This window comes from Danio rerio, chromosome 17, assembly GCF_049306965.1.
Source record: "Danio rerio strain Tuebingen ecotype United States chromosome 17, GRCz12tu, whole genome shotgun sequence".
Classification (NCBI taxonomy): Eukaryota; Metazoa; Chordata; class Actinopteri; order Cypriniformes; family Danionidae; genus Danio; species Danio rerio.
In genome coordinates this window covers 45,985,112-45,997,707 of record NC_133192.1, presented here as the reverse complement: position 1 = coordinate 45,997,707, position 12,596 = coordinate 45,985,112, and the positions used below count along the sequence as shown (strand labels likewise).

Here is a 12,596-nt window from a genome sequence, read left to right as displayed (position 1 = left end):
CACTGGGAATAATAAACTCATTAATCTTCATTAATTTTAGACATGGCATATCTCGTATGATGTACAATAAAGGCACGTAAAAAAAGAAGTCATTTATACAGTATATGAAAAGTGTTTTTAAACTAACCATAGATTTTTATTTGGTTTGCACATGTACTTGCTGAATTATTTCAAAGAATAAATTGCAATATTTCAAGTAGAATTAATTAAATGAATAAAACTACATTATTTCATTTACCAGAAACAAAAATATAACATTACACTGAATTCATTATTTTTCTTTGTGTGCCACCCCAAGATTTGGTGCGGCCTCTTCTGGCCACCCCTAAGAAAATTTTCTGGGGGCGCCACTGTGGCCCTCTAAGGTAAAAGCTTTGCTATACAGTATACATTATATCACTTTAATGAGTGTAGTGTATTGCAAGTATGAGGATAAATTTGGAAAAATCTAGAACAGGGTTGTCTCTGAATTATTGAAATACTGATTTCTCAGGAGGTGATTACAAAATGACTAAAGTCTAAATAAGTTATACAGGTTGTAAAGAGACATGAAGAAACGGAGCACTTTCCTGAATTAGCTGGCTGTTTTGTCGCAGGTCAAACTATGTGACTTTGGCTTTGCTCGGATCATCGGGGAGAAGTCTTTCCGGCGTTCAGTTGTGGGAACACCAGCATATTTAGCCCCAGAGGTTCTGCGCAGTAAAGGCTACAACCGTTCTCTTGACATGTGGTCAGTGGGAGTCATTATCTATGTCAGTTTGAGTGGGACGTTCCCCTTCAATGAGGACGAGGACATTAATGACCAAATCCAGAATGCAGCATTCATGTACCCACCGACTCCCTGGAAGGACATCTCTGCTGAAGGTCAGTGTTCAGTTCTACACCATCTCTCTCTGATTCTGACATAACCTTTAGGATGTTTTCTGATCTGTACACTATTTTTGCACTCCATTTTGGACATCAGTCCTATCTGATCAAAAACCTCTCATTAAAGTCACAATAAATAACATTATAGATAAGATTTACTGTATTAAGATTAAGATATCCAAAAAACACTAGTAAAACAGCGTACTTACATTATCTCATGCAGGTACATTTATCCCATTTATTTTTGAATGAAAAATAATGTGATGTTTATGAAATAGGGGTGTAACCATACACTCAAGTCACGATATAATGCATATCTTGTGTCTGAAGTTGATACAATATTATCTCAAGTATTTTTATTATTATGACTATTATTGCTTGTAATACTAAAATTTGTATAAGCTTGGGTTTTGGACTTGAACAGACTTGTGATGTCCAGGGGAATTATACGTGGGGGGTAAGACAAAGTGCATGTGAGTGTCCCTTGAAGATTCTGAAATATTATGCTGCTGAGCTGCATGCAATAACATACATAATCCTAGCTACACACCCACATGTCTGCTTTAGCGCCTTCTAATAGACTCAACACAGCCTTCACACTAACTTGGATCATTATATTTGCTGTTTAGAAACAATGCTAAATGCTAGCTGCAAAGGAGAACAGTTTTGGCAAAGATAAGCTAGAAAGCATATACAGTGCATCCGGAAAGTATTCATAGCGCTTCACTTTTTCTACATTTTTTATGTTACAGCCTTATTCCAAAATGGATTCAATTAATTTATTTTCTCAAAATTCTACACACAAAATCCATAATGACAATGTGATAAAAGATGTTTTGCAATTGTTGCAAATGTATTAAAACAAATTTATTAAAAATCACATGTATATAAGTATTTACAGCCTTTGCTGTGAAGCTCGAAATTGAGCTCAGATACATTCTGTTTCCGCTGATCATTCTTGAGATGTTTCAGCAGCTTAATTGGAGTTCACCTGTGGTAAATTCAGTTGATTGGACATGGTTTGAAAAGGCATACACCTGTCTATATAAGGTCCCAGTGTTGACAGTGCATGCCAAAGCACAAACCATGCATGAAGACAAAGGAACTGTCTGTAGACCTCAGAAATTGAATTGTCTCAAAGCATAAACCTGGAAAAGGTTACACATTTTTTTTTTTTTTTTTTGCTGCTCTGAAAGTTCTAATAAGCACAGTGGCCTCCATCACATCTAAGTGGAAGATGTTTGGAAACACCAGGACTCTTCGTAGAGCTGGCCGGCCATCTAAGCTGAGTGATCGGGGGAGAAAAGCCTTAATCAGGGAGGTGATCAATAACCTGATGGTCACTCTGTCTAAGCTCAAGCATTCTTCTGTGGAGGGAGTAGACCCTCACAGAAGGACAACCATCTGTGCAGCAATCCACCAATCAGGCCTGTATAGTTGAGTGGCCAGACGGAAACTACTCCCCACCTGAAATTTGCCAAAAGGCATCTAAAGGACTCTCAGACCATAAGAAACAAAAATCTCTGGTATGAGAGACTAAAACTTTTGGACTCTTTGGAGTGAATACTAGGCGTTACAATTGAAAATAAACCAGACACCACTCATCACTAGGCTATTACCATCGCTACAGTGAAGCATGGTGGTCGCAGCATCATGCTGTGGGGATGTTTTTCAGCAGCAGGAACTGTAAGACTAGTCAGGATAGAGGAAAAGATGAATAGAGCAATGTGGACATCCTGAATGAAAACCTCCTTTAGAGTGCTCTTGACCTCAGATTGGGGTGACGGTTCATCTTCCAGCAGGACAATGACCCAAAGCACACTACCAAAATATCATTGGAGTGGCTTCACAACAACTGAACTGAATGTTCTTGAGTGGCCCAGCCAGAGCCCAGGACTAAATCCTATTGAACATGAGCTTGATAGGTACTGCAAAGATGAATAGGCAAAAATTCCCAAAGACAGGTGTTCCAAGCTTGTGGCATCATATTCAAAAAGACTTGAGACTGTAATTGCTGCCAAAGGTGCATCAACAAAGTATTGAGCAAATGTTATGAATACTTATATACATGTGATTTTTCAGGTTTTTTATTTTTAATAAATATGCAACAATTTCATAATATCTTTTTTCACATTGTCTTTATGGTGTATTTTGTGTAGAATTTTGTCGAAATAAATTAATTTAGTCCATTTTGGAATAAAGCTGTAACAAAAACTGAATTGCTATGAATACTTTCCATTTGCACTGTAAATGATAAAATAATTATATTTGTATAGTATAAAATACTAAGGATTGTATCCAGTATACAATTTAGACAATTATTCTGTGCTGTCTTAAAATGAATGGAAATCGTTGAAAAAATATTAATTAAAATCATTCAAATAGTCTTTTTAATTACATTATTGTTTCTTGGTTCATCAATTTAAAACTCTTGCCTAATTTTACATTATTGATTTGCCACCTACTGCATGGTGGCTCAGGCTGTGCATTATTTTAAAGCAGAAGACAGATGAAGAATATTGATTAAGAATGGGGAATAAAAAGCCACAAAATTTTAAATTATGGTACACTCCAGCAATTCAGACAGGCATAAGAATAGTGTAGAATGCAGGTGTAGTTCTAGTTAAAAGAAAACTGCACCAGTTCAGTTTAGTATAAATATCACAGTTTAGTACAGTTTAGTTCAGATCAGTGTAATTCAAACGACACTCCTAAAGGCAGATCCACTGAAGAGCACACTGCCTAGGCAAACTGTTCTGATGTAGCCTTTATTCACAAGCACACACTGGACCTTGCAGCCAACCATCATCAATATAAATGTAGTCAAAACACACACACACACACACACACACACACACACACACACACACACATACACATGAACTGTTGATGTAACATTGCATTTTCGCTGTCATGCATGACAAAAATTTGTATAATTAGCATTGCCATTATTTAAAATTCCGTAAATGGTTAGCTTACAATTTGTCTTCTATGGACATCTAGTAATAAAAGCTGCTGTATTATTATTATTATTTTTTTTTTTTTTGCCAAATCTCAAAACTCTTTTAGTGTGACTGACTCAAGTATAGGTCAATAAATCACAGCTCTAATAAGTTATAACCCCAAAACAGGAAAAAGTTGTGACAGTATGGAAAAAGCAAATTAAAAGAAAGCAGTGATTTCCAAATATACTTTGTATAGTTGTATTTCATTACAGACAGTATGAACACAAAATATTTCATGTTTTGTCTGGTCAACCTCATTTCATTTGTAAATATACATCCTTTCCTGTCATTCAGACCTGCAACACATTCCAAAAAAAGTTAGGACAGGAGCAATTTAGGGCTAGTAATCAGCTAAATTGGTTAAATAATGATGTGATTTGACATAGGTGAGTAAAGGAGCAAAGATGGACAGATTATTGCCAGTTTGCCAACAAATATGTGGGTTCAGGACTACTTTGGCAAACCTTTATCAAGTACCACAATACATAGTTACATAGTTAAAACTATACTGTAGGAAGCCCTATGTTAACAGTGTCCAGAAGGGCCGTCGTCTTCTCCGGGCTTGGAGGCATCTGGGATGGACCATCACACAGTCTAAACGTGAACTGTGTTCAGATGAATCAACATTTCAGGTCTTTTTTTGGAAGAAAAATGAACGCTGTGTGACCTGGACCAAAGAAGAAAAGGATGATCCAGACTTTTACCAGCAACAAGTCAAGTCTGTTTCCATGGATGCCCCATGTATATTTCAACAAGACAATACAAAACCACATTCTGCACAAATTACAAAGTCTTAACTGCGGAGGAAGAGGATACAGGTACTTGTCTGCCCTACCTGCAGTCCCAACCTGTTTCCCATAGATAATGTATGGTGCATTTTGAAGTGCAAAATGTGACAACAAAGACTACGTACTGCTGCCCTTGTTAAGACTTGTTTGCAGGATGAATGGGGCAAGTTGCATCTAAAACATCTCACCACTTGTTGTCTTCAGTCCCTAAACATCTTTTAAATGTTGTGAAAAGGAATGTCAATATCACAAAACTTTTTTTTTTAAATATGTTGCAAGAAATACAATATAAATACGTGTTTATTTTGAAAAAAAAAACAACAACAACAACAATAACAATCATGAGGATCACATTAAATAATATTTGTTGTATTGTCTGCAATGAAATACAAGTCAAAGTAAATTTAAATTATTATTTTAAATATAAATTTAAAAATAACTTTCTTATTTTATATGCATTTTCTATACTGTCACAACTTTTTCTGATTTGTTTTGATTTGGGATTGTAAACAAAAAGAGTAAAATAAATAGGAATGCACTAAATATTTTTACAATTACAAATTTAGATTACATAAAGGAAACACTGACTGAATTCTGTTTAAGAACCTGCATAGGTAATTGTTTTTTAATCCTACTGAGTTTTTTAACCATAATGCATGTCTTTAATTTGCCTTAATTTGAAACATTTTCAATACGGGTTTACAAGGACAAAAGTTTGTATAATGACAAAGGTATGAACTAGGTAATACAACTTTGAAGTTGTTTATGAGAACATAGGTTTAGGGGTTGATCCATTAACTATTGTAATATCTTGTAATAAATGTTTTTTGGTAGATATATTATATGATGGACTTGATTTGTTTACCAAATAAGTACCAAATAATCTAATTGGATTTGCACTGTAAAAATTAAATAAAAGTTATTAAAGGTATGTTTTTTTTTCATATATTAGGTTTAATAGTTCATCATTTAACATAAATGTAAAATAAAATTTAATTTTACAAAATTCTGTGCATAAATAGCTAAAAATGTCCACAGATTTTGTCTGGCCCTAGTTGTTGGCCATACACTAATGCATAGTGATTTCCACACCTGACAATAATAAACCCCATCCAGTTTTATGATGATTCCCTATGATTACTCAGCAGTGAAAAGAGATGTTGACATGTTGACATGTATACATGTATACAGTTTACTCGATATCCAAAATCAATGTTATAATGAAAAATAAATGGAAATGAAAACCAAAAACCCTTTGAATGAAAATTACAAGCAAAAGCTGCACATTGAGGCATCAAATTAGTATTTAGTATCCCCATTTTTGCTTTGTTTACTATAGAAACAACACCAGAGGGTGAGCACCAAATTACATCATTGAAAACAGTGGCAAACTCCAAAATAAATGGTTTATTTTTTTAAATAAGACGAATATTTAATCATTTTTTCCTACATATTTCACTAAGAGGCATGGTTCACATTATGTTAAGGCCTACAAGTCTTGATACCAGGGTTCCCTTTAAAAACTAATGGTTAATTAATTAGTTATCAACAAGTACAATACAACGTATTGGCTCTATATTGTTGGAATGTATTTTTGATATTTTTAACCTTAAGTTACTCCATTCATACCTTGTTTTTAAAAATCTTTATAGAGTTTTATCTCTTTAAAAAACTGTAAGAGATCTGAAAAACTGAGCATTTTTCTTAAAATACCTTCCTGGTTAAAGCAACCCTGTTTTTAGATTTATAGGTGCAGGTACTGAGAATAAAAGCTGGGATCATATGTTTTACAAAGACAAAAGGAATCATGTATGACTAAGAATAAGGTGTGTGTATTATTTAGCTGTAGAAGATAGAGGGAGATGTCTGGGTGTGTGTCAGACTGTAAGCAGACAGACTGTCCTCCCCCATGTGTGTTCAGAATAGTTCTTTTCCACCCGAGACCTGAAACATTACAGCAGCCTCTCCCAATTTTAGCCTGCTACTCCTCTACTGCACTATAAATGTCTTTTCTTTGTCTCTACACTTTACACCAGTCTGGTTTTATAGCTCGGTTTATTTTTGTTAGAGCAATTATCCTCAAATGCATTATTACATTTGCTTTATTTCACCAGTGTGAGAAGTAACCCACTTACCCTGATATTTACCATACTTGTTTTACACTAGTATTACTAAATAGGCATTACAATGTGGACATTTGTAATGAAAAGAATGAAATAATTGAAAAAAAAAATTGCAACCTTAAAATATTGTAGTACATTTAGGAATATGACAAAATCTGAACTATGGAATGAGAGTGCATTTTGCAGTGTGTATTATTTATTGTCTATGGTTCATATATATGTAGAAACAATTATACCATAAATCAAATTACAGCCTGTTTATTTGCACATAAATATTAAGCTTGCTTCTTTATATAAACTGCAAATTTGTGGAATTAAAAAAATAGTTATTATTTTGCATGAACCCTTGGAAACCATTTCAAGTTCTTCCCATTTAGCAGGAGGTTTTCCCAAAACTTGTACTTGGGACTAAATTGAATTATTTATTGAGGGTATGTGTGTAAAAGATTGCAAACTTTGACTACACAAATCATAACTTTAAGAAAAAAGTCTGTGGACTACTACTAATGTACTTCCATTTCTTCCATATCGGTAGCACTTTATAATAACTGCACACTATAAATCATTTATTAAGCATTAGTTATTATCTACATTTTCATTACATATTATCTACAAGCAGCTTTATATATATATATATGTGTGTGTGTGTGTGTGTGTGTGTGTGTGTGTGTGTGTGTGTGTGTGTGTGTGTGTGTGTGTGTGTGTGTGTGTGTGTGTGTGTGTGTGTGTGGGGTGGGTGTGATTAGTAGTATGATGATTAGTAGTATGCACATGTATAATGTGCCTAATGATTGTATTTTCATACTTTTCATATTAAATTAAGTATTACATTGTTTACAAACCAGTTATTTAAGATAGTTGGTGTTTTTTTTAACATAAATCAGAATGAGTAAGTAAATGATTAATAAACTTTTTAAATTAACATCTTTTTTCAGGCATATAGTAATAGTTATTTTATAACTACTGAACGCTTTATTAACTCAACTTCATGCAGTTTTGTGACTTAATTTGAAGTGAGGACTATGCTTTGTAAATCCGTTATAAATGGCAATTAAAGGCTCAGTCAGAAAAAGGAGATAAAAAACAAAGTGATTCACAATAAAAAACACAAATGAAACTGCTAATAAAAAAAAATCATTGCAATCTTCAATGCAGAATATAACACTTCTTATTTTAGATTAAGATTGCAAGTTTTTTTTTTCATATGTGTATCTTGAAATGTATATTTTTGTTGTGAATCACCATGTAGTTTTCTCTTTATACTGTTTAAAATATAACGCTTATATGTAGACTTTAATCATCATTCATAGAGGATTTTACAAATCATGAATAGTCAGGACATTTAAGTCACAAAACTGCATAAATTTGAGTTAATAATTCATGCATTAACATATAAAGTAAATATTACTATATGTTTGAAAAATAAGATGTATAAATGTTCATTTGTATATTTTATTAACCATTTATTTACTAGTTCTGAATTATCTTTAAACCACCAATTGTGATAATTTTCTCTTTTTTCAGTTTTAGAACGTGAGTTTTAGTTCACGTTCTAGATAAAGTTTAAAATAAATATTAATGAAACATGAAATGCTTTTCAAAATAATTACAGGCCCAACATGAATTATTGCTAGAAATAAAATGCAGACTGTAAACAGTGATCATTTAAACATGCAACTTTCTCTCTTTGCTTTCTCAACTTTCTCTCTGTGCTTCACTTTTCCATCTACATCTCCATGGTGAAGTGTTAGATTGTGCTCCAAATAATGAAAAATATTACTGTAAGCAGTGTTTTTTGACACCACAAAATAAACAACAGAGCATTATATAAAACTAAAGATTTAATAGTCACATTTTCCAACCCTAAAGAAAAATACTCATTAATACTTTTCTCTATTCTTGTCAGTATTCCTGAATAAACCAATGTCTCCTAAATTCCACAGCTACAGATCTGATCAACAATCTTTTGCAAGTCAAGATGAGGAAACGCTACAGTGTGGATAAAACCCTCAGTCATCCATGGCTACAGGTGAGAATCATGGGCATAGCTTGCAAGCCTTGGCCCCCAGAGCCAGCAACCCATCATATACTGCATATTCCTTCCCCAAAGCAAAATTTTGTAATGTTGTGTTTTGTATTATTTGGTACATATGCAGTAACACAATGCTCTTTTTTTAGCATATCATAACATTGCTTTAAGCATGTTAAACAATGTGCAATTCTGAGTTGAAAGCATCTATCACTAAGCTACATTGTAAACCTGACAGAACAAAACTATTTTGATTGGTTTTCTTTCACTTTCGAATGTCTAAATATCTGTAATTTTATGAGATTAAAATGTGACATCCCATGACAACTTGATTGTAAAATAAAGAATACAGGCTGTGCTTTATGCCATCAACTTGAACTTCTAAAGTGCACCCCAAAATAAGGACCTACTTGATGCAGTTATTTATTGGTTAATTTTGTTTATTTTTAATACAACTCCAAATCAGAAAAAATTGGAGCAGTATGGAAACACCATGAAATATGCATGGGCATCCCTAGAAAATAAGGCAGTAAATTGTGCTCCAAAAGCTAAAAAATACTTTTTAGCATTCAAATCAAGTTTATTTGTATAGCTCTTTTTACAAAATTGTTTCAAAGCAGCTCTACAAAAGGTGCACATTATTGCATTACAATCAAATTAAGTTAATGTTACAATCAAAGTTATTGTATACAGATAGTTACCTATAATTTTATGGCAAATAGGTGATGTCTATGTGTACATGTTTAATGGACTGTACTTGTGTATAAAGCGTATGTGTTGCCAGGCAGGCGATCCATCTTTTCTCCTAAATGACTAGACATTTCTTGATTGCTGGTTTTATACCAAATTATAATTACAGACTTATTGACATCACTTGATTCAGATCACAATATTTAATATATACCAATTTACTTTTAATATATTGCCCAATTTTTATGTAACAATTTACTTGATTACCAGCCAGTAATTGCTCCTGTCCCAACTTTTTTTTTGAATGTGTCAGGTTTGAATGACAGGAAATATATAAATATTTTGTAAATATTTACCAATGAAATGAAGTTGACCAGACAAAACATTAAATGTTTTGTGTTCGTGTTGTCTGAAACAAAATACAAGTCACAGTAAATTTAGAAATTTCTTTTTTTTTTTTTTTTTTTTTTTACATTTCCCATCCTATGTTTTGTTGTTTATTCTATTCTTGTTTGTGCATGTGAAATAAAACCCTCAAAAACCTATGTTTAAAATAAAGTACAAGTAATGATGTTAATTAATATGTTAGCCTATTTTGTAATGTTTTTTTTTTTTTTTTTGTGTGTTCATTTATGGTTAAGCACAGAGGTCCTGTATTAATATTTTAATTTCACCTTTTTTTCAGATGAAAAAGGTCTAAATATATCTATACGTTATCACCTGCTTATCCTATAAGCTAATAAAAAAAAAAAAAGAAATTGTAAATGAAAGTAATAAATAAAGTTAAAGATATCATGGTGTAGTAGGTTATGGTATATTTTTACAACCCTGTCCTGAGATTGCAAAACAGATATATTCATTAACCCTACAGGGCAAATGTCAATTATTAGAACTGTAAAATAAGTGTTTTATCATAGCCCTAAACCTCACCTTGTCCATGTGTGTGTCAGGACTACCAAACATGGCTGGATCTGCGGGAGTTTGAAACTCGGCGAGGCGAACGCTACATCACTCATGAGAGCGATGATGCACGCTGGGAGAAGTATGCTTATGAGCACAGTCTGATGTATCCAAAGCACTTCATTATGGCACCAAACCTGGATGATATGGATGAGGACCCCTAGTGGACGTGAGCTGAACTCAGATGACCACAGAGAGCTGTTGACGGTGTGATGCCGTCGAGACTCAAATACGATGAAGCAGACTGTGAGGACAGAAAGCTGATACATGGCCAGCGAGCCTGACACTTCCTGGATGTCAGTAATGCTAATGAAGATGAGTGCAGAGTGTGGAGATTTCCATTGGGAGCGTATTCACAAGTATTCATGATTGTTCTTTTGCAAACGGTGCTGTTATGTTTCATTTCTTATCAAAGTGTACGTTCGGTATGTCAGAACGTTGGCTTGCGTTACTACAAGGATGTGACTGACGTAAAACGTAAAGGCGAAAGTGATGCAGTTGTTTATGTTTTTGCTCATAGACTTTCATTTTGAAAGCATCAAACTGGAACATGCATTTTTTTATTGCCATTGTTCTTTTGTTTTCTAAATCGATTTGCTACAACACAGGTTTTACAGCAGATTGAAGGATTCCTGAAGGCTTGGGGTTTTTTTGCACTAAACTATGTGACTGCTGCATCTGGTACAATGAAATGAATTCTGTGAGGTGACAGCCAAAAAAATTTGGTCTAGTGTTAAATAAAACAATTACTACAGTGTCTGAACTCTTAATAAAGCCAGGATGAGTTTGTCAGATGTAATGGGAGATGTTATCTTCAGTGGACCAAAGACATTGGCGTCTGCCGTGACTCTTGTTTTTCTACATCACTGTAGCCATTGTCCTTTCCAGCAGTCTTTACAGAGCCATCTTTATTTATTCTTCATACTGCAGTCTTAAAATATAATAGCAACTGAGCAGTGCAGATGTGTTAGTCAAAAGCCTACTGTGAGAAAGCTGTATGACTTAAGGCACATGTGCTCTGGGACATTTTTCATTCACGTTTAATGCCTCGTGACTAAGCAAAGGGCACCAATGTGAACGTGAATACCAATGTGCAAAACACCAGTCATGAAAGCGTTTTTAAAACAGATTGAGCTTATTATTTTGGTTTCATGTGTCATGTTAAAAATAGTTCAGAGATCAGTGAGATCAGTGATTTTGTCAAGTCAAGACATGATGTTACAGTATATTCCTTCTTGATGGCCAGGGTATTTTTGTTTTTCATTAAGCTTCATCTAATGTCAGGGAGTGATTTTGCATATTCACTTTCCTCATTGGCAGTTATAGTTACTTGGGTATGAATGCTGAAAAATGTCCCAAAAATGCTGATGATGAGCGCGAGGAAAATCATCCTGGTGTGCACAAGCCTTTAGAAAGCTCTTTTTGAATACAAACATGTATTTAAGAAACGGCTATTCATTTTAGTTTTAAACAGATGATCAGTGTTATGTTATATTCTATTTTTATTATTTTCATTCTCTCTGTTTTTCTTACATTTTGGTATGTGCAGTACTGCACAGTGAAGTTTGTTCAGTGAATTTTGAAACCTTTAACTCTGAACTTTGAATCCCAGAACTGGAAAATCTCAAAAAGAATTTTTTTTTTTTTTTATGATGGACTTTTTGTTGTAAAATCAACCTTCAATATTAAAATGAATCTTGATAAATTAGGTTTTTGATTGTAGGTACGTTGCACATTTATCCCTCTACACACAAATGCTCCCTCAACATTTGTTGGACACACAAATATGGGGCCAGATCAGTCTCAAAAGTAATACATTCATAATTCACATTTACTAATTTTATTTGTGAATTCAAAACACAATTCATAAATGTACCATTCCAGTTTATAAATTCAAAACACAATTAAAAATGTGCAAATACAATTTTTAAATTCAAAACACAATTCATCAATGTATAAATTCAATTTGTAAATTCAAAACACAATTGATAAATGCAAAAATCCATTTTTTTAATTCAAAACACAATTCATAAATGCGAAAATTCAATTCGTAAATTCAAAACACAATTCATAAATGTGCAAATACAATTCGTAAATTCAAAACAATTCCTAAATGCACAAATCCAATTTTTAA

At 33.3% G+C, this 12,596-nt stretch overlaps 1 protein-coding gene across 6 annotated transcripts in view; it reads left to right on the top strand.

Annotated features, from left to right (window-relative positions):
• The window catches only part of prkd3 (protein kinase D3), a 185,902-nt gene extending 173,735 nt beyond the window's left edge, over positions 1 to 12,167 (top strand). For all 6 annotated transcript variants that reach the window (XM_009293241.4, XM_680391.9, XM_073927830.1 and 3 more), the window contains 3 exons: positions 597 to 864; positions 8,727 to 8,812; positions 10,453 to 12,167. In XM_009293241.4, coding sequence (XP_009291516.1) covers positions 597 to 864; positions 8,727 to 8,812; positions 10,453 to 10,626 — 528 coding nt within the window. In that variant the 3' untranslated portion in view covers positions 10,627 to 12,167. The remainder of the gene's footprint in view (positions 1 to 596; positions 865 to 8,726; positions 8,813 to 10,452) is intronic.
• The last annotated feature ends 429 nt before the right edge of the window (positions 12,168 to 12,596 follow it).